General features: G+C 36.5%; 3 protein-coding genes across 8 annotated transcripts; all 3 read left to right on the top strand.

The window, feature by feature from the left end:
* The first annotated feature begins 383 nt into the window (after nt 1–383).
* Nucleotides 384–6,739, top strand: LOC126605322 (uncharacterized). 6 transcript variants are annotated; one of them, XM_050272700.1, is made up of 6 exons: nt 384–525; nt 633–712; nt 1,375–1,486; nt 1,600–2,033; nt 2,834–3,149; nt 5,281–6,739. In XM_050272700.1, exons 2-6 carry the CDS (start codon nt 678–680, stop codon nt 6,592–6,594), a joined length of 2,211 nt encoding a protein of 736 aa, XP_050128657.1. In that variant the 5' UTR covers nt 384–525; nt 633–677; the 3' UTR covers nt 6,595–6,739. The 6 variants fall into 6 exon arrangements, with proteins under 6 accessions (XP_050128657.1, XP_050128665.1, XP_050128650.1 ...); XM_050272708.1 differs by having other exon boundaries at nt 387–517; nt 636–712; XM_050272693.1 differs by having other exon boundaries at nt 392–517.
* Nucleotides 6,740–8,693: 1,954 nt separating this feature from the next.
* LOC126585811 (uncharacterized) lies at nt 8,694–9,854 on the top strand. The gene has a single exon (XM_050250354.1). It carries the CDS (start codon nt 8,809–8,811, stop codon nt 9,310–9,312), a length of 504 nt encoding a protein of 167 aa, XP_050106311.1. The 5' UTR covers nt 8,694–8,808; the 3' UTR covers nt 9,313–9,854.
* An 8,567-nt stretch (nt 9,855–18,421) lies between these two features.
* LOC126611957 (putative RING-H2 finger protein ATL61) lies at nt 18,422–22,750 on the top strand. Its single transcript, XM_050280261.1, has 3 exons — nt 18,422–19,096; nt 19,914–20,011; nt 21,971–22,750. Exons 1-3 carry the CDS (start codon nt 18,938–18,940, stop codon nt 22,392–22,394), a joined length of 681 nt encoding a protein of 226 aa, XP_050136218.1. The 5' UTR covers nt 18,422–18,937; the 3' UTR covers nt 22,395–22,750.
* The last annotated feature ends 381 nt before the right edge of the window (nt 22,751–23,131 follow it).

The following is a 23,131-nucleotide window of genomic DNA, read 5'->3' as shown; positions in this document are numbered from 1 at the left end:
TGACTTGTTTAGATAACACGCAAGGGGCAAAGATTTATTCACACTAGCATTTATCTACATATTTTGTGTGTGTGAACACATTTTTTAGAAAATGAGAAGGAGAAAGGGAGAGAGAGAACGTGGGGGGGGAGTGAGAGGTTTTTGTCTTTGGTTTTTTTTTAATAAATATTAGAGGTATTTTAATATCACATTTATGTGAGATTTAAAAAAAAAAACAAAATTTAGTTATGTGAAATTATATTTCTGCCATATATTTCTTATTCATGTTCTGTTTTAATTAGAAAATTAAACTGATAATTCATAGAATTTTATTTGTTAATAAGTGTTTTATTAATTAGTAAAGCGGCTCGAAAATTAATTGAGAAAGACAGGATGTTCCAATTGGACCAAAGCATAATTGGCTTGTTGCTTTTGCACCCTCATTGTTCAAATGGTCGCGAGTAAGAAGCTTTCTCTGTTCATTCCCTCCGTTAGGGTTCATCATTCATGGAGCTTTCATTCTAAGGCAACCCAAATTGTACCCTAGTTCTCTATCTTTGCCTTTCTCCCCTTTTAATTTTCGCAATCTCTCACCTGGATTGCTCCAGTTTCAATTTCATTTCTTTGATGTTTAATCTCTATCATGGTTGCAGCAGCTCAATTTTGAAGTTCGGGGTTCCGTGTGATCTTCCTCTAGAATGCATAATTCTAATCAGGACTCGCAAGATCAGAGGTAAGGATCATCTGGGTACCTCTCATTTCTTTGTTTTCGCTTCGTTTTGATGTGGATCTCAGTGTTTGAACTCTTTTGTCTCACGGGGGTGTTGTGCGTTCTCCGTCGCTGTGGCGGTTTCTTTTTGCATTTTTCTTACCGTTTCGATGTCAATGAAGCCGAAGAAAAGCTAAGAATTGGAAATTTCAAATGCAAAGATCAACTGGTGTTATGTGGTTTTGAGGTTTTAATTGTGAATTTTAGTATTCGTTAGCTGAGTCTTCCTGTTTGTACACTCGTGATGAGAAAATGTAGGAGAGTATGAAATTTTTAGCTTGCAATTCCACAGTCGAGGATTTGAATTAGCAGAGCTTACTATTGATGCTTGGTATGATGGATGTCATGTTTTATATTTCCATGATCATATCAATGTTAACCATATTGTTTGACGCTGATGCGTCTTTTATTTCTTTATTCTTCTCAGAGATGAAATAAATGATCCCATTTAATGATGAACTACTTGCAGCATTCACTTTTCAGTTTTCCTTCTTGAGATTAATATATTCTGCGAAAACATTTTGAGGGTTGGTGTTTGGTTCTTATAGATTGTTTGAAAGAGTGATTTTTTGTTTTATTTGAGTCATAATAGTGCTTCAACCCCTAATTATTGCCATGTAAACCAGGAGTATGGAGGATTCCAGTGCAATGACGATTGAGTTTCTTCGGGCACGGTTGCTGTCTGAGAGGTCCGTTTCAAGAAGTGCAAGACAGAGAGTTAATGAGCTGGAAAAAATGGTATATTTCAGGATATGGGAAAGTGTGGATCTTTTAATGTCAGGTCTATTGTTCAAAGAACTCTCACTCTCACTTTCACTAGTTTTACAATATTTGTTTTGTTTACAATTTAGGTAGAAGAACTGGAGGAACAACTTAAGATTGTTTCTCTTCAAAGAAAAATGGCCGAGAAAGCCACAGCAGATGTTCTTGCCATTTTGGAGAACCAAGGGGCAAGTGACATTTCAGAAGAATTTGATTCCAGCTCTGATCATGAAACACACCAGGGATCCAAAGTGGGTAATAACTTGACAAATGAAGAAGAAAGCTTTGAAATTTCGAAGGCGAGAAGAAACGATCAGGAGGAACTTTCGGGTTCTGATGCTGATTCTTCTCGAATACCTAGTAGAAGCTTGTCTTGGAAAGGGCGCATTGAATCTCCACGTTCTCAGGAAAAGTATAAGGATCTATCCACTAGAAGACGTAACAATTTTTCATCCATGGGTTCAAGTTCTCCAAGACATCACCTTGGAAAATCCTGCCGCCAAATAAAACACAAAGAAACAAGGTTTGTTTGTTTGGCTTACTACTTTTCTTGTTTTCTGTGCATATATAGTATATACATTCATAGGCCTGCTTATTTAATATATGTATGTATGGGTTAAGGTGCTTTGCTATTTGATATAGTATGTATATCCTCTTAATAAATTTTCCTAAGCCAACTGAAAGTGATTCAATGAAGACAAAAGTATTTTATCCGTTAAGGTGCATTATAAATACTAGCCTAATCTAACTGTAGAAATGTCTTCAACCTAAGACCTAAGACTTTTGGTATCAAATACTAACCACTGGGAATATCTAAGTGTTATTGTTGTATTGATTGTTATGGTTAATATCATTATTGTCATCATTATTATGTTTGCTTTGAAACTTCGTAGTATCAGTGTAAAGAAAGTTAATAACTTCAGACTTATATGCATATTCAATAAAAAAAAGCTGTCATGGAAAAATCAGTAAGAACATGTATACTTTACAGTCTTTGTTTCTCTGAATTCAGGAGTGTTGTTATATCCGTTCTTCCTCCCAGAATTTTCTAGCTGACGAAGATAATTGTAGTAGACTGAAACTGATTTTTCATATCTATTGCGTTAAATGCTACATGCACTGATACACAATCCACGCTGAATTTACCTTATAATGTTCATAATCTGTCTATTATGTTATCCTCCCAACAATATAAAACAATTTAACTCCAGAGACAAAATGAAAAAGCAAAAAGAGCAGAGTTTTCTGAAAAGTCCTTGGTTTATGTACCATGGGGTTCTGTATAACACATTAGTTTTAAATAGATTTTATTGTATTTTTCAGATCAGACAAGTTTGATCCTCAAGAAAATGGTGTTTCTGCTTCTTCAGAAGGGCTTCCAAATGGCCTATACGGTGGGCCTGAGAAATTGAGAGAAAGTTCTGAATTCCCAGAAGGGAAAATTTTATCAAATGGTGTGCTGTCAGGGACCATTGAAAGACAAAGAAATAGGGACCTGGATTTCAGTGGGCATGGAAGAGACAAAGATATGGAAAAAGCACTAGAACATCAGGCGCAACTTATTTGTCAAAATGAAGAGATGGAGAAGGCTCAAAGAGAATGGGAAGAGAAGTTTAGAGAAAATAATACCAGTACACCGGTATGTTTTATATGAAGCTATTCATATCATAGACCATTTAAATGTTTTTGCTTCGCCTTCAAAGAATATCACTATTTCGCTGCATAATGTCTTAATGCTTGGAATAAATGCCCTTTGGATTTACACTCCATAATAGTGCTACAAACCTTAATTGTTGCCATGATTGTATAATTTTCCTTTTCCGTCTTTTTAGTTATGCTTGACCGATTTTAAGTTCTGCTATATAATTCATCAAGTTTTGTTGGAGTATTTCCAAAACATCTTAATTTTCAATCAGTTAGTTTCTTAAATTACGTGTGATGGTGTATATAGCCTAGTTTTGGAGTATTTTTGTTAGTTAATTTCTGAAAGTATGTTTTTGTAGTCCATAGGCCATGGCTTACTTTGATTAGTGAAAACCCATGTAAAAGTTCAAACATTCAGTTCCAAAGAACTTATTTACTTCTTGAAGCTGATAACTGAACTTATTCAACCGTCACCACAGTCAAAATTACCATCGGTCATCCCTTTATCATAAAACTAGTCTCTAGACTCACTACTAACATATTCACTACCTTTGCAAATACAACCAATGGCACAGTCGTCACTTCACTGTTGCTAATTGCATCCATCACTTGTCAGCAGTGCCATTGCCAACAGTCACCACCAATGATGTTGCCATTAGTTGAACTCCCAGTCACAATTTCATATCTTGAATGTTCCTTTCGGCTTCTGGGCTTTGTGTATTCTGCTGTAATTGAGATTTCATATGTTTGGTAAATTTGGTTTGGTTCTTTGTGTCCTTTCCCAAAAATGAAGAAGAAAATTATAGTTACTCATATGAAAGATAACCCTTTCTTTTCTCTTCCTCAATTTTCCAAGAGATTTGTAGGAGCTACAGTTGTATGCATTCTTGAACAATTACTTTCGTTCTCCATAATCAGTTTCACAACCCACAGTTTCTTCAAATCGGTTTTCATCTGATTTACTAGAGAAATTAGCTCTTGGCAACATCAATTTAAAATTTTCAAACCCGATTGATCAACATATTTGCTAACTTCACATCAATTTTCTGTAAATAATTCATCAGGTCTTACGACTTTAGGTTTATTGACTCATCTTCAACAATGTCATCAAGATCTCTTGTATGACATTATATTTGAAATTGTATTGATTCCTGTCCATGTCATCAAGATCTCTTGTATGACGTTATATTTGAAATTGTATTGATTCCTGTCCTTCAAAAGAATTTCCTTTACTCTCACTGAACTCACTTGTCAAAAGTTTTCAAGTCCCAACCAAATATCATAACAAAACTCTCAATTGCTTTTAAGAAACAATCAAATACTAGAGGAAGTTACAACTTTAGCAAGGAAAAATGAAAATCTTAAATTGTACTGGGACTCATGCAACGCTAGGTCAAGCAATGGAACAAAAGTCAGCTTTATAATAGTAGTTAAACATGATTGTCGTGTCAAAGTATTATTTGTGTTAGCTTTTACAGTAATAGTCAACCATAACTTCACCTGCCAGTTTCATGTTAGCTTGGTTTTGCCTTATTCTTTGGGCTTATAGGAGCCACCTCTTCCAGAAGATGTTAATTCGTCTTTCATGGCTTTGAAACGTTTGCTCTACCCATAATATTGGGGATTATTATTGATGATGCAGCATTAGCCTCATTTCTTCCATGTATTTTTCATATGAGTGAGAACTTTACTTCCTGTGAGTCTTTGGTACAGCATTAGCCTCATTTGGGGATTATTATTGATGATGCAGCATTAGCCTCATTTCTTCCATGTATTTTTCATATGAGTGAGAACTTTACTTCCCGTGAGTCTTTGGTACAGCATTAGCCTCATTTGGGGATTATTATTGATGATGCAGCATTAGCCTCATTTCCTCACGAATCATTTTACTGAACTAGGCTTCAAAACAAATTAATCAGTTTTGAGTGAACATATGGCATGGGTGTTTTTCTCCTTGTGATATTGTGTTTGATACAAGTAGCATTTGTTTCTAAGCAGTCATTCACTTTGCTGGTTGCATTTGTTAATAATGATGGTATGTGTTTTTTTACATAAAAGGTCTTTTCATTGTTTTCTATTGTTTGGAATTTTTATCCACTAAGCCTGGTGGGTTTTTGGTCATATAGGATTCATGTGACCCTGGGAACCATTCCGATATCACCGAGGAAAGAGATGAGATAAAGGCACAAATGCCATCTCCTGCCCAGGTGACTGCTGCCCAAGCTCAAGAGTCAAAGTCAGCAGAAGGAGATGTCTGCCTACCTAAGGAAACAGTCAAAATTCAGTCTAACGGTTTTCTATTAGCTTCACATATAGATACGGGAGGGTTGCAGGATAATCTGAGTAGAAACTCTGTTGCTTCCTCACAAGTTCAAGAATTTGCATTCCCTGGGGCAAATGGAAAGCAAAATCAAGAGAGCACAGAAAATTATGCTCGGCACTCTTCACGTGGCTCCCACCCTGACCAACTTCTGCATCAGTCAGCCCACAAACATACATCAGATGCCTTGTCTTCTGATGCTGGCTATGGTTTCCATAAAGGAAATGCTTCAGGGAGCAGAAACGACCTATATGCATTGGTGCCTCATGACTCGCAGGATAAGTTGGGTGGTGTACTGGATGCACTTAAACAAGCAAGGCTATCACTACAACAGACAATGACTAGATTGCCGCTAGTAGATGGTACATCTGCACACAAGTCCATTGAACCATCTATTCCTGCTACGAAAACTGTAGACAGAGTAGAGATTCCTGTTGGGTGTGCCGGGCTTTTCAGACTACCAACTGATTTTGCAGTTGAAGAAGCTGCGGCTCACAATAGCTACTTTGGTTCTTCTGGCTTACTGTCTGCAAGGCATTTTCCTGAAAATAGGGTTTCAGTTACTCCTGATGCGTTTGTCACGAGTCCTTATGTTGAGACTAGACCAACCTTCTCTACTAATGCTGCTGATCGATTCTCCACCAGTCAATATATTGAGCCAACTTTTTCTACTAGTGCTGCTGATCGATACGTTACCAGTCAATACATTGAACCCAGGCCAACATTTTCTGCTACTGGGGCTGATCGATCCGCCATCAATCCTTATGTTGAGACTAGACCAAATTTTCCAACTACTGCGGCAGTAATATTTCCCAGTAGCCCTAACGTCGATACCAGATCAAATTTTTCAGCAGATAATAGATTTATAGCTGGGCGTTATGCAGATTCTGGGTCAAGAGTTTCTCCGCTGCTGCCACATATTGATCCTTACTTTGATATGGGGCTGCCCTCGTCGAGGTTTACCAATCCTCTCTATTCCAACTATCCCTCTGTTCCAGACCCGACGCCATGGATGACATCTGATGAAGGATTAACGAGAGCCCTACCAAGAAGGCCAGTTGGGGCACCAACAGATCGGTATTCATATTACGATCATACTCGACCTAATATGTACAGATAGTAGCATGTAGCATGGCATTGCTAGTTAGTCACAGTGAAGCTTAGTGGTCAATAGTGGTTTTGTAAATGTTTTTGAAATCATGCCCTATTAAACCCTTTACTGAAGGACGCAGATTGTACTCGAATGCCGCCACGGTTTATGCTTCCATCTTGTCCTGGTTTCTGTTTTCTTTAAGGGCCGTTTAATAATCATTTTGTTACAGTTTTTGCTTTTCACTTTCTTAAAAAAAAATTGAATTCTTATTTGGTACTTTCTAAATTTCAAACAAAAAGTTGACGAGGGTTTAACTTGCCCATTCAAATTTAGGGAAAACTGAACGTTTACTTTCATTTCCATTTCCAAATTATAATTGAGAAGGAAATCCGGAAAGTCGTGAGTTCTAAAGGTGCGTCTCTCTTAATTTTGAGGGTGTTTCGATTGCCAAACCTTAATTCATGTTAAAATCAACCTTGAAAATTTTCATTTATAAATGAGTATAAATATCACCAGACTGGAATAATAGTAGTAATCTCTCACGTGATTCAAAATTCATGCATAAACATAAAATCACCCACCAAACTTACTCAAAAGACCTTAATAATTGTTTCACCCACTATGTAAAATAGATTGTTCGTGAAAACCCCAACTCCCTCCAACCACCACCAGCCCGCCCCCCTCCCCTCCTCCTCGCTCCAATGTCAATAATGACAACACTAGACCATGTATAGTTGTTGGACTTCATACGTACGCTAACCTGATTCTAACACCATGAAATAAGTTAAGGTTCTAGTTTAATATCTATTAGCAATATGAGAGTAACCTAACTCTTTTGAAACCGTAGCAAAGTTCCTTAACTTTTCAACATAGAACAACACTCACATTCTCAGACATATCGGTACACCCTCACACATGATACCTAGCACATGCTCGCTGTGTAAAAAAAGATGGAATTAAGCGATTGTCCTCTAATAAACTAAAGATTGACCCAAACTACATGGAATAAAACAATGATTTGGCCAGTGGAAGAAACTCTGCATATTATTCCACACTTATTAGAGCAATTTGCATCCCAAACACTTTCCATGGACTCATCAAACTGCATTGAACTTGTATGCAACAAAAAATTCAAACAAAAGCAGATTTTAAATTCCATTATTTGCCTGACTACAAGGGACTTTATTGGTCAAAGATAATTGTACTAGTTGCTCCACAATGCCTTGAACCAATCTTTGACACCACCATCGCCGCCACCATCATATTCCGGTCTTTAATGCTGTCCTCTTATCCACCATGGCCACCACCACTTCGGCCGTTTCACCATCCACTACCGACACCACAACTAAGTTCTCATCATGACCATCACCACCTATACCTCTGCTACCATCACTCCCACCACCGTTTAAATTTTATGTCTTCTATCAAAGATCAAGTCTATAAAAAATCACCCAAATTCAAAATCATATGCCAATTGGGAATATGGGGAGTAACCGATAAGTTCGGTTACTCCTCTCATCAATGTGGGATTTATTCTCAACGCGCCCCCTCACGTGTAGCGATCGAATTTTCAAGCCTAACACGTGGACAACATAAACAGAGTGACGTGGAGCGTGTGTGGCCGTTAAGCTATAATACCATGAAGAAAGTTGAGGTTGCATCATAAAACCAATTGGCAATATGGGGAGTAACCTAATTTACTTATAAGCTCATGCAAGGTTCATCCTCTTATCAATGTAGAATTCATTGTCACTAGTTGGAATAAATTTAGTGTTTATTTGTAGAACCATATTCGTCCTTTTTTTTTTCACACCAACAACCAGTCTAACGATGGCATTTCTTTTTCAAGCGACTCACCTTTTAAAGAACACGACTAAGGTGATCATGTTCAAGAAGTTGACTAGTTGATAGTTTTGATCAAACCTAAATGTGCCGCCATGATTTGACTCATTTATTGTGTGTCTTCCCATCCAAAAATCATCTCAAATTGAATTAATCAGGTACGCGTAGCTTAATTAATTGGCATGACCAAGTCATGGCTTAATTAGAAATCTTGAACTTGGTCAACTACACATTCTCAACACCTATATATATGTGCACAAACCACCAAAATTATCCAAAACATAAACGCTTTCAAACACATTGAGATCAATCAATTTGTTATAGCAAACCCTTCAACACAACAGCTCTCAATCTCCCCTCTTTGTATCTAGGAATATCAAATTATCGGTTGTTGTATCCATGGAGAAACCAGAAGGATATCCACAAGTAGACGATATTGCAACAAGTACGGAGCCATCAAGCTCAAGAACTTCATTCTTCGGCACCAAGAATGATATGTCACAACTTGAGAGCGGCCTACTCCGGAGAAGTGTTAGTGACATAGGTGAAACTTACTACAGATTCCAGTCAAAAATTGGCAAGTCAGTTGATCCAAGGTTGCTAGCGCTGGTGGAATTCTTTAGAGAACTTTATTTTCGAAGATTTGAACTGTTGAAGAAAATATTTCCCGGGGTTCAGGACAAGTTAATTATTGAGGTGCCAAAGAAATTGGGTATGGTATTAGCTCAAATGAAGTCGGATCAAACCAAAGCAGTTTGGACAATGCAACGGAGTCTAAGTATTGGTTCACCGCGTGATTTCAAAGGAAGAGAATCCAAAATGAGGCTTGAGAGATTCAAGGTAAGGACCATTGATGTAGATGACGGCGTTGATCAAACTGCTAAACCCAGTGGTTCGAAATAGAATGTTGCAGAACCAGGAACAAAAAGACGTCCAAATGATCAATGTTCTGCAGAGTGGTGGTGGTGGAGAATGTGTTGACTTTCTGATGGGATATTATTCTTTGTATAGAAAAAACAATGAATAATGAGGTCCTGGGGAAAAAGTCTGAAAGTTGAAACAAATTTAAGAGTATATAAAACTGCTCTAGTCGTGGATCGTGGTACTTGTGTCATACGAAACATCTTGAGTTAACTGCTCTAGTGTGAGTTGGAATTGAGCAAAAGTATTTTCAAAGAGACGACTGTAAGTGATGGTTGTTGTTATGTTCTTGTGTCTCTAGGTTAGCCATGTCACGACATGTTCGTCAACGAGGTGCTTGCTTCTAGACTCGATGTCGACAAATCCCAAGCTTTGGCTACGACTAAGAAAATTTGGGAGCAATGTGCTGCATCTATAGTTCCTCAACGATGAAACACGAAGGCCAACTTGTGCTTTTCTTGTGTTTTAGTTAATGTAATCTCATTTTACTTATGTTACTTTTAATTCTACCCATCACTTATATTTCCTGTGTGTTAAGTGTCTGAAATTTGTATTTTATTTTAGCTTATTTCATCGCTGTTTCCCTTCGCCATTTAACTTTGAATAATTTCTTCTTGTATCACTGCCTCAATCTAAAAATGAGGTCATATTTTGAGATTCAGATGGCCAAATCGCTTGGGAGTTATCAGAAGAAAATTTTTATTATTCGAAATTCCAATTAAATCACGAGATATTATTATTCTAATCTGTAGAGGTTGACAGGATGTTGAACGAGGGTTGTGCTAGCCTATTGGTTTGTAATCATCTTCGATGATATTCCCTTGATTATTTGAATCCGAGATGCAATATAGTTAAAAAGAGAAAGTCCATAACCATCAAGATAATATTAAAATACGATTAAAATAAAATGAAGCTCCTAATACAATCCACCTTATAAATAATTGAATTATGTTTTAGTTGAGTTTTTATAACACCAAAAGAAAATTGTGACGCCACGCTAATGAGCAGCCTAAAGATAGTTCTTCTATTATTTTAGTTGAGTAACATTACATCGTGACTAGGTGTGCAAAATGGAATGATCATAAGGCAGCCCAAATCAATTAAGCCCCGCGATAAAGAGGATTACCAGTCATTGGTTTTGATCAAACCCAAACGTGTTGCCATGATCTGGTCAATTGTGTCCCCCAATCCATAAAAATAATCTAGAGTCCAATTAGCTACGCGTATAGCTTAGTAGGCATGAGGACGAAGTCATGGCTGACTTTAAAAACCTTGAACTAGTTTCCTTTTTCTTAATCATTTCCAACAACTAGCTTCTCAAAATAACCTAACTACACACACACACAAATGTATATATATATATAGGATTTAACTTTGCTGCCGCTTACACCCAATCCCGGCTGGATACGTGGATACGTGTCCGAATTTTGATTAAAAAAATCAAAACTTAGACATGTGTCCAGCCAGGATTGGGTGTAAGTAACAGCTACTGAATTTGCAGCAACCAAGTCCAGTTCATATATATATATATATATATATATATATATATATATATATATATATATATATATATATATATAGGATAACCATCCAAAACCGGAAATAAACCCTACGCAAAGCACATTGAGATCAATCAGTTTGTTGTTCAAAAAGTGCAGAAAACCCTAATATATAAAAGCATTCAATCCCATTCTCTTGTGTATACATATATACGACGATTGGTTGTTATATCCATGGAGAGGCCAGAGGATATCCACAAGTAGATGATATTGCTACATGTGGGAACTAGGAAGGCACCTAAAAAGAAATTGTCAACGGTTATGTATTTTTGGAGAATATTTTTGACATTTTGATAGGATATTCTTTAATTTGTACAGATAAGGATAGTCAATAATGAGCAAATGGATTGTAGCTCGGTTGTATAAGAGCATTCACCTATGCACCCGAGGTCTTATGTTCAGATTCCCCTACTAAACGGTCTAAAACAAGTTCTTAAATTCAAGAGAGATACTTAGATGTGGCTGATTCATGGGACTTTCTACTTATGATCGTAACCATTTGTTATTATAAAATGCAAAAAATCAATTAAAACGCATGTTGATTAGCCAATTGTAGCAAATAGATTCCCCCTCCCCCTTGCCAAAAGATAGACTTCATTAAATTCTAGGATGAAGTGCCGATTTAGTCCCTGAACTATCACTTCAATGAACATTAGGTCCCTAAATTATTTTTTGGGTAAAATACGTCCCTAAATTCATTTTCATCCCTACTATTATATTCAAAGTTATTTTATCCAATTTTTCGTCAACTTAAGTCACTTGACATACTTTGAAGTGTAATACCATTATTTCCTCGCCTATAAGCCCTTAACATTTCATATAGATTGTGAATCTAACATCTAATTTACCCTCCAAAGTTAACTTACACTATTTCTTACGTAAAACTACCAATTTACCCTTCAAAGTTGACTCCATACACTATTTCCCTATGAAAAACTACAAATCTACCCTCCAAGGAAAATTGAATATATTAGCCTTGAATATAATATTAGGGAAGTAATTGGCAGAATTTTATAACTTAGGATTGATTTTTCTGAAAGAAAAAAAATAGTTTAGGGACCTAATTTTCACTGATATGATAATTCAGGAAATAAATTGAAATGTTTACATCTTGAGCCAAGATGTTAAAAAGGAACTCAAGACCAATACAATCCCATCTAAAAAAACCTCCATTTTTTTTAATAAACGCTGCAACAGAATGATGTTAAAAAGGAACTCGAGACCAATAAAATCCCATCTAAAAAAACCTCCAATTTTTTTAATAAACGCTGCAACAAAATGTGTCGCTCGGTTGCCTTCTTGACGAGCAAACTTGAACGAAAAAGTCCCCACGTCATTTGTAACAGCCCAAATGTCATGCACTATGCTTTCCAACTCCGCATCAACACCGATCTCCTTCCTTATCATCATCCTAATAACTTCACAGGCATCAGACTCAATGATAATGTTTGACAAACCATGTCTGCTGCACTCCTCCAATGCCTCTCGAATGGTAGAGGCCTCTTCCAGCTATATATGACTAATATTTTTATCGATATCAACTATTTGTTTTTATTTAGTTCAATGACTAAACGATCTCATATTTTATTAATGTGCTAGATGATGCCACATTCACGATGATGTCACATTCACATTGTAAGAATAAATTTTTTTAGAAGAGACATCGTATGAATAATAAATTGATTTGATTCGGATTTTTTAATGGCACCAATATTTGTCACTTACAAAACATTTGGTCGCTTTAACCCCCCGTGGGGGCCGCATCTAAGACCATATCTAAAGGAGCTTAACATGGCATCAGATAGCAAGAGAATGCCAAAGAAAAAAAATGCACAAGCGAAGATGAAAAAGAAAAAACACCTAGAAAATCTATAGTGAATGGTACATATATATTGACAATTAATCTTTCTGTACACTTCTATACAGTAAAATGCCTTTCAAAGTTGACAATGGAAGAAGCATGCCTCCCTTCGCCTTGTGTTTAATAACGGGGCAAAAGTGAGTCCAAATACAACATACCTATCACTTGGTATTGATTTGTGGCACTTTCAAATGCACACAGATTTGAAGAGCTCGGGGTTCAGTAAGTTGGTTGCCACTCAAGAGAACGGTATCTCCAATTTTGGCCGAGTAGCTTGGATATGGACTTGGTTGATTTCAGCATCATCATACTTGTCGCAAAACTTTTTATGTTCACTTGACTCTTAACCTTTAGCCTTTTCTATTGAATATAGTCTCAGTTGCCAATAATCTTAAACTAAAAGGTGTACGAAATAGTTAGTCCTGTAAATTACTAGTAATTATAAAATAGTAATAGATTTTTTTTTGGCTTAGAATAAAATATAATAGATTGTACACCAATAAACTTGAAGCATGAGATTAATTTAGTTGATTAATTTAGTACGTTAACAAAGATTAATTAAGTAAGTTAATTAGTTAATTAATTTTGGTGGATGTGATGTGAACCTGTTTCTAGGCTGCCTAATTGTGAGACTATTGCCGTTTCAAATTGTAGAGAAAACAAAGTTTGATGTGGTGTAAGTGTGGCTTTCACGTCAATTAAAAAACAAGTTGCATAATGGTCACTCATCACTTTTACAAAGGATTAGAAAGTTAAACAACTCAAAAACATAAACTGTTATGATTCATATCATAAGTATGCAGTGTGAGAAAATTAAAATCGTACTGCTCTATTTGAAAACCAGTGTAAATATGGTTATTCTAAATAAATAAGAAGATGCGGTGAATCAACTTTTTATATCAAATTTAAAAATCATGTGATGTGTCACTAATAGAATATAAACACGTTTATCAACATTTGCAAAATATAATTTAAAGAGAAACCATATTCAAAAGAAATATCAAATTATAAGAGTCAAATTACAATTGATAGCCAATTTGGCAATCTGAAGTCCTATGTTAAATTTCGTGCTTCTCCAACTAAAATGTCAAATATTTTTTTCTTATTTAAATAGAACTTTAAATGGTCATAATTATTAAAAAAATGTTGAAACAAAATTTTTGTTGGTTGAAATATTAGTGAAATAAGAGACCCACCATTAAAATGAATTAAAAAAATTTGGCAATTGACATACCCCGACCCGGAATGTCCATAAGGACTCCGAATCGAGCTGTGCTGACCGACACCTGCAAGGTGACAAAGCCATAAAGTGTGATGATGTGGAAAAATATGAATAAATTTGAACCTAATAATGCCTAAATACCAGAGTGCGCTGGTGAACAGGAATGAACCCACTTCACACGTGACATTAGAGCATAGGTAAAGGGCAATAGTGTAAGATAAGAATTATGTGGTCACTTATTTTGGAATATGCCAATCATCCTCGCCGATACAGAAGCTCAACTACTAAACCTGGAGGGGCGGAAAACAGAAAATGTGAGTGGCCTAAAAACAAAGTTTTAATAAAAATCTTCTAAACGTTATAACCCCTCGCTATAACACCTCTTTAGTTTCCCGAAAATCATAATACGTATAAGGATGAAATCAATTGTATACTATTAGTAAATCCAGAAGTATACCACGATACGACATTTCATCAGCAATATAAATAATCAATGCTAGCACGTAAGTCAGAGTCACCTATAGTGACCTGTATGACTCACCCATATCTCATCAATCAATGCTAGTACGTAAGTCGGAGTCACCTTTTAGTGACCTGTACGACTTATCCATATCAAGTAATATGTCAGCCGGATCCACATCTTGTGGCATGTACGGTTGAACCCATAGCTCATCACATAGTATCTGATATTCGTATGACGAGGATTGATCGTTTGAACCTAATTTCACTATGATACATTACTTGATCAAAATATGAATCAATGATTCGACCGTTGGATCGTTAACCAACTTTAATATGTAATAGTACGTAATATTTGAGGACCATAGTAACTGATAGATCGGGAATCCGACGTACGGATCCTTCCGTATTGAATTTCTAAGTTTGTAAAATCAAACTTTGGTCGCCACTTGAATTTGTAATTGCCGGAGATCCAACCGTCGGATCGTGATGAAATTTTGGTATGTTGTTTTAGAGGCATAATGTGTATTTTAGAAAGTTACATATCCAAAATCCAACGAGCGGATCTTACGGATCGAGTTGTGTAGTATTGTGAACCTTACCTTTGATCGAGAGTTGACTTTTGGTCAACATGTTTCAAAACGTTCTAAATACTAAAATTAGTACTACGGGAGACGCAGTGAGGCCTAGTGAGCCTACATTGGTTAAAGAGTGACTTGAGTATATGGGCTATGGTGATTACCTTAAATTCTTATATCAATATCAATTGTGATTACGACTTGGTTTTATAAATGTGATTTCTATTGAAATGTGATTTTATATATTTAGCCATAGACCTATGCTTATTAAATAGGATTTGGCTTGTACACTGATTATGTTTGTGATGTATATGTGTTTAATTATCTTTTTAATAATGTGATTGATAATTATGATGAATGTTATGACAATTATGAGATTTAATTATTGTTTGATAATTATTTGGATATGATTGCCAACTGAATACCTATTTGAACTTGGCATTACTACCTAGCTTGAGATGGAGATGAGTTAGGTACTTTGTTAGATTTTTAGTAGAAATAGTAGTTAAGGGAATTCCTTGTGTTGTGCTCCATATGACTAGATGCTAATTGATATGTGGAATCGATAACATGTATGCGTATAATTATGTTTAATGTGTGATGATGAGATTGCACCACGTAGTAGTGGTACATGGATGTGGTCCTACTTGGTATATTCGCGATGGGAGACCATATGTATTCAGGGGTGATCATGCTTGGTATATCCGGGATGGGTGATCACTGCCTGCACGATGATATTATGCCCATGGTTCTGCTTGGTATATCCACGATGGGGGACCATACGTATTCTAGAGGTGATGATGATTGGTTGTACTTGGTACATTTTATAGGCGATCATATTTGGTTTGGTTCTGTTGAGTGGTCCAGAACCCGAAGTTGTTGAATTTCATGGAGTGGCCTAAAATCCCATTAATTGGAGAAGTAGACTTGGTCTAACTGTGTCACTCTAGCCTTAGTTTTATATATATTGTGTCAATGGTTTCGAGAGTCTTGTGAATTGAGTTAAAAAATATGTTGGACGTCTGAATGACTCCTTTGGGATTTTCTATGATTCAATTATGATTTCATAAGTATGAATTTAGAAGATATGGGAATGATTGGTATTACTTTGTGTTTCGTCGACTCTTAAATATGATGTGTGTTGTGAATTGCGATATCATGATGAGACATAATGATTTATATGTTGGTGGGAGAGAAATCAAGTTTTCATGGGGATTGGTTATGTAGCCTGAGTCCAGGAATTACATGTTGTCAGGTTATAATAAATGATTGAGGAATGCTATGATTTTCTACTTGAACTTAGTGGATAAACATCTGATTTTGTGATAAGGTGAACTACGAATGGCTTGATCCCTATTGAGGGTACATAGGCAATCTAACGAAGAGGTTAGATGCAGCCATAGAGTATACAAAAAATTATTGTGCATCTGGATCTTAAAGGATACTTTGTATATATTCAGGAGGCGAGGTGTGTTAGATATACGGGTATTTAGTGACATCACGTGTCGATCCTGGACGTATGTCGGGATCGGGGCATGACACCGTACGTCGGATTCCCTATCAATAAGTTCTATGGTCCTCAAATATTACGTACTATAATGTATTAAAATTTGGTGACGATCCAACGGTCGAATCGTCGGTTGCTATACTAATCAAGTGACGGACCTTAATGGAACTAGGTTCAAACGACAGAATTTCGTCAATCGGACTTCACAAATGAAACCAAGGTATTCAAATTTAGTCTAGGAAGGTCAGAGGACACCTCGGCCCAGGTGGCGGTTGGCTGTCCCGACTCACTGGAAAATGCAACTATTTCTAAAAATTACCAAATTTTACAGAAATGAAGATCTCAATGAGTAGAGCAAGTTTTATACATGTGGCCAAGTCCAATTTGGCTTGGAAGGGTCCCAATTTTGCTAAAACCCGTCGGAAACCCTAACTTTGGGGTGCCCTCAATTCAGCTTCATAGCAACTCCGACGCCCCAAAACTTGTTTGGGCTTTGTTCTTGAGCCTCAGAGGAGTATTTTGGTAGTGATAATCGATGGAGTGAGCTTCGGAAATGGCAAATCACCGCTGAGACGCCATCTCACCCGCCGATGCATTTCTTGCGAATCCAAGGCCAAATTGCATGAATTTTGGGATGGAATTGGTAGATGGTAGGCTAGGAAGTTGTTTCCAGTTGGTGATTTGACTCGATTTTCCGTGAAAAGCCATGAATGACATCGAGAAACATGGTGCGCCGCCAGTCAGGTCAAACCAAAACTGGTCGAGGATCCAATCTCATGCGTCCCCTCTCCCTCGTTTCCCTTTGTCTTTCTTCCCTGATTTGTTCTCCTTCTTCCTTTCCTCCTCTGATTGGGTAGCTCTGCCCAATCCTTCTCCTTCTCCCTCCGATTCCATTCTCTTCCTCCCTCAGCACACACAAGTGGCATAATAATTTAGTAGTATAAAATAATATAATATAATTAAAATAATGATTTCTTCCAAGTACTTTCGGGTCGTAGCTCTATGAAACTTTAACCATAACTCCAAATTCGCTTCTGCCTGCGCCTATGCGTCCGTATCGTCAAGTATTTTAGGAATATGCTAAAAGAATATTTCATACGTCTCACTACATGTTGGTCAATGAAAGTCAAAACCTTCATCTTTAGGGTATTTTCGTAAATTCACACTTTTAAAATTTATAAAATCATAGAACTAGGGACGGGTTGTCATAGCAATGATGTCAAATTTGCTCCTAATTACAAAGTTTTCAAATCCAGTTAGCAAATAACATTTTGATTGGATAAACTTTTGATGTCAAGTATGTACAGTGTCATTCCATCTAAAAGTTTGACATTTTCTTTAGAGATGCTAAGGAGACTCTCTCAAAAGTGAGATTTCTTATGGACTTTCCGCCACCTCATATTTTTTGCATAATATTTTATAATGTTGGCACGAGAATTGTGGCAAAAACATGAGATGCCGGAGAGTCCCACTTTTGAGAGAGTCTCCTTAGACCATCTCCAAGGAGATGTCAAATTTTAAACATAAAATTTAAATTTGAAGATTTATGTGTCATATTAATGTTTTTTTTTTAAAAGGGCTTAACACATATTTACCACTGTGATAAAGGCCCACTTGCACATTATTTACTTTTATTAGTTGTTATTAGTATTTTTTAAAAAAAATATAAGAATAAAAAAATTAAAAATTATGAAAAACATTTATTAATTACTAAAAATAGATTAGAAACTTTTGTCAAATTTCACAACAACTTCCTCTGTTGCCATTCCATATTATGCCACATAAAAAATATCATTTTGATTCAAAAACACTAATGATGCCTTTTATTTTATTGATGTGGACTTTTTGACATAAAATATACATATCTCTATATTTGTAATTAAAAAACAAGTGTTTAATTAGATATTATTTGTTGTACAGTCAACACTGTTTGGTGACTGAAGTCAGTATCCAATCTTAACCCAACACCCAAAACCTGGATTTTCCTTTGGATCTGAGCAAATCCCTCCTTCCTCGAGTACATCATATCCCTCTTATTTTGTGTGATTCCAGTTACATGGGCTTCCTCAGTCCCTGGCTCTGCTCAATCCCTCCATGGCTTTCTCCTTATCCAGTCTTGCCCTCTTCCCTCCTACACTGAAGCAGTCCCCTTCTTCCCCCTCCCTTCACTCCCACACACAAACTAATCTTTGAGCTGTCCTGTCCATGACAATTGGCTCAATCCCAGAAGCAACAGCAGCACCAGAACCTGCAACACCAGCAGTACAAAACCCATATCTCAGAATTTTCACTACCTCAGTGGAAAATCTTACCCAATTCAGTGTAGCGTGTGTGAGAGTGACTGACGGGTCTTTATTTTTTCTGATTAAATTTTGAGCTTGTTGTGAATTTGGGTAAATTGGATACCCCAAATACAGAGTGATGATATCTTCAGGGATAAACCTGGTGATGACGGTGATTGGGTTCGCGGTGAGCACTATGTTCATCGTGTTCGTGTGCACCAGGCTTGTCTGTGCGAGGATTCACCTCAATGTTTCTAGACGCTCCTTCCCGATAGCTTCCAGATCCGATCTCAGTATTGTATGTTTCATCCTTTTCAGTTGTTTACTTTTGATTTGTTTTCTGGAATGGATGAATGGATTGTTCGTTTATCAGTAATTGGCTCTGATTTTAATCTTATTAGGATAAAATAGAATCTGGGAATTTTCCATTTTTCATTGGAAATGAATGAAAATTTTCTTGGCATGACTGTCAATGGTTTCACTGTACTTAGATCTTACTCTTTCAGTAATTATTATGTCCATATTTAGTTATTGTGGGTTTTGTCATAATATGTAGTTCTTATCATTTTTTACATTGAACAAGGTTCTTGGATTTTAGTTTAGAGAGAATTGGAGCAATGGCCCCCCGAGCTTTAGTCTAGTTCAAGCTTTGGTTCCTGAACTAAAAGTCCGCGACTGTTGGTAATTTGGTAAAGAACTTGTCACAGTTTGCAGCAATGGTCCTTTTGGATAACTCCATTAGAACTCCTTATTTCCCCCTTTAATCTCTTAAGGTGTTACTCAAAAGGACTATTGCTCCATGTTGTGACAAGTTCAGAGACCAAATTTTCTCGTAGTTTTATGCATTTATTTTCAACTTTCTTTTGTGATTTCCTGAGTTTAGTTCGTCAGTTTGAATTGATAGTTAGTGTACCATTTAGACTATTTAATATATCTTTTGGTCTTTGTATATCTCTTTACTTATTCTGGTGAATCACATAAAATATATACAAACTGGTTGTTGTTTTATTAGACCTATATATATTCCAATTTTCTTTCTTTTTATAATACGAGCTTATGTGGAATACGTATCTTTGACCATGAATTTAAATGGTTTTCACTTAATTCGTATACAGTTGGAGCGGGGATTGCATGGCGTTGAACCTGTAGTAGTAGCCAAGTTTCCAACAAAGAAGTACAGTGATGCATTTTTTTCAGCAGCAGAAGATGCTCAGTATGTTATTTCTTTAATTCTTCCATACCTCACTTTAATTGCTGTTTGCAGTTTTTATCATTTGAATGATTGTAATATGCAATGTTTGCGAGATATATGATGATTTTTCACTATTTTGAACTTGAGTGCATTATTTCAATTTTCCATAATATTTGGTATAGGTAACTAATCCAATTCAGATTCTCAACCATATGTCTTATAATTTGTCTAGTATTGGAATTTGAAAATACCTGGGAAAGGGGTAGAGGGAAGGATTTCCAGTGGTCTTCTCGTTAGGAGATACTGAAGAATCGACCAATTCCAACTTGTAAAACTTTTGGACCTTTGGGAGTTGCAAATATCAAGTACTATGGATAATACTGACAATGTTTAGTTTGAGATGCTAATCTCCTTTTTCCATACCTAAATGATGATAATGTTTCTTAGAAGCATGGCTCTTTTATTCTCTGTTTTTTCCGTTACATAATACAGCATTTTAATCTTCTATAGACTTCCATGATGCAATAAATCCAGTAATAGTCCTTGAAATCTCTTCTTCTAGTAACCTTATAGATGATAATTCAAATAATGTGGTTCAAGTGTCCATCGCCAAGGTTTGGCTGACCAGTCCTATGAGAGAGAATTTAGTGATGTATCTTGGTACATTGTTCCTTTTGGCTGTAGCATTTTATGGTAGACTGATGGACGGTTGTGTGTGTACAAGACACAAGTGGAATGATATTGGTTAGAGTGTAATTTGATGACGGAAGTTGGCTCTTTCATTTTCTCTGGGCATTGGTCTTTTGTCCATTGAGAAAGAAATACCAGGATCTTGGTTGCACCTAGTTCTAATTCAAAAGGTGGAGCTACTAGGCGTTAATTCATTCCAACTAGGCTGGATAAGTCTGAGCATAGATGCCACGTACCCTGTTTTTCTCATGGAGAATTTTAGATTTGTTCTGGACTGTGGGATGTGATACATGGGTTTAACATCTATTGAGAATTTCTATGTCTGTGATGTTTAATTTTCTTGTAAAATACTTTTTATAATTTGAGAGAGTTTAATATGTCCTCGAGCTTGGAAGGTCAGTGAATGTATATAAGAATGAAGTTTACGCTAGGTACTTGTCCACTTCAATCTTGTATAGCCTCTGATTCATCCTCGGCTGTATTCGGTGTATAATCATAGATCATTTTCTTATGTTTCTAAAAGCCAGTGGCTACTTATTTAGTGTTCCCAAAAGTATTTTAAGAAGTAATTGATCAATGTAAGTATTTCTATCTTTATGTGCACTTTAGAGCTGTTGCCACCCTCGTGACTTCTGATATCAAATGTTAATTTTTATATATTTCTTAAAGAGTGCAGTATTTTCGTTCTGATGCAATGTAGGCATATTTAGAAGGCTATATAACATTTCCCAGTTCTTTTGGAGCTCTCTTATTTTGTAAGTTTTAAACAATCTGGAAAATGCAGTGCTCTTCTGCAGTAAACGTTATCCTTGTTAATGCCTGACAATGTAAATTTACCACATAATAGTTCTTTGACTCCGAGCCAGTATCCTGCTACCCTGAATCAGTTATCTTCCCATTTTTTGTAATCTGTTGGTTATTGCGTATCCCGAAATGTTTTAAGGTTTTTGGTTCCTTAATCCTTTCATTTCAATGTTCTGCTGACATGTAAGGATTCTCTTTAATGAGGTCAAGTTTGCAATTTGTGTGACACTCCAATGAAGAACATGCAGTAAACATTTATTCTGGTATCTCAATAGCATGTTTCAGAAATTTCCTCTCTTCCTCTCTGCTTTAGTGATTAAATGTAAAGAGGAAAAGCAATGCGAATCAAATGAATATTATTGTCATGTTCACCTATAATCATGGCACTTTACAACAATTTCAATTTCAATCCATATGGTCAAACGTATTATCTCTTAATCTTTGCAATTTTTTCTAATGAAATTTGTTTTTTCTTTTATTTTGTAGATGCACTGTTTGCCTCGCGGAATACCATGGCGATGATGTATTGCGGATCCTCCCCTATTGTGAGCACTCCTTCCATGTGACCTGTATAGACATATGGCTTCAGCAGCATTCCACATGTCCTGTTTGTAGAATATCACTGCGCGAGTTTCCTGAGAGAAAACGCCGCATGCAACCCTTGTTCAGTTCGGCTATTCGGTCTCATTACGGTACAGAGTCCTTCAATACCCATTCTTATCGCTATCTCTTGAATAGTCGAGCATCAAGAACTCATGAAAACCATGGTATGGATCCCATTCAAGAAGATAATGCAGCATCAGAGGGTGATGCAACAGATGCCAGGGAGAATAGCTCCCCCTTAACTGAGAGTAATCAGATTTCTAAGGACTCGGCAAATAAGCACGTAGAAAGCCCATCAAATCCGTAGGCACATTGGTACCTTTGAATTCAAGATACATCCGCTAATACATCTGATCGGGCAGCGATTGAGAATGGGTATGTCGTAAAAGTTTGGAAGTAGATAGCATTGTTACCTTCTCTTAGGAAGTTGGTTGTTGGCTCTTCTGCTTGCTGTATATATAATCGAAAAGTGATTTTACTTTTCGTTTTGATTCACTTGCTTTTGTTTCGTTGTTCGGGTGGCTGGTCTTGGGCAGTTTTGTTAGATCAGTTCTACAAGTAGTAGCAGATAAAGATTGCTTGCTGGAGGTTATGTATTTCACATGTATGCCCTTACTGTCAACTCATTGCCATGCAAATGGAGAGAAGGGATCTGTTTGAGCACTCTCCCCTTTTGTCTGGGGAATTGATGAAGCTTGGGAAGGGGCTAAGCTATGGGTAAAATGGGATTAAGTTAATGATTTAGACCCAATACTTTAATCTCGAACTCAACTTTACGCCCTTTTTAATACAAGCGATATTAAGGGAGAGGTTTGGAACATAGAACCTTAGGCGCACGAATAAACACTTTTAATCACTCTTTGTGTCAACTTTAGGCTTTATATGATTGGAAAGTGCTCCAAAAAACCATTGCGCACTACAATTAGTGTCTATGTTCCTAATTTAATTTTCTCGCCATTGGATTGAGTACACCCAAGAAGAATCAAGTGACAAATGAGAGAATGCAGAAGAAGACGGGATTGTGAAAATTACTACTCTATTGAT

Source organism: Malus sylvestris, chromosome 2, assembly GCF_916048215.2.
Source record: "Malus sylvestris chromosome 2, drMalSylv7.2, whole genome shotgun sequence".
NCBI classification, from domain to species: domain Eukaryota; kingdom Viridiplantae; phylum Streptophyta; class Magnoliopsida; order Rosales; family Rosaceae; genus Malus; species Malus sylvestris.
Note: the sequence above shows the minus strand (reverse complement) of the source record. Positions and strands in the feature narration are given on the sequence as shown.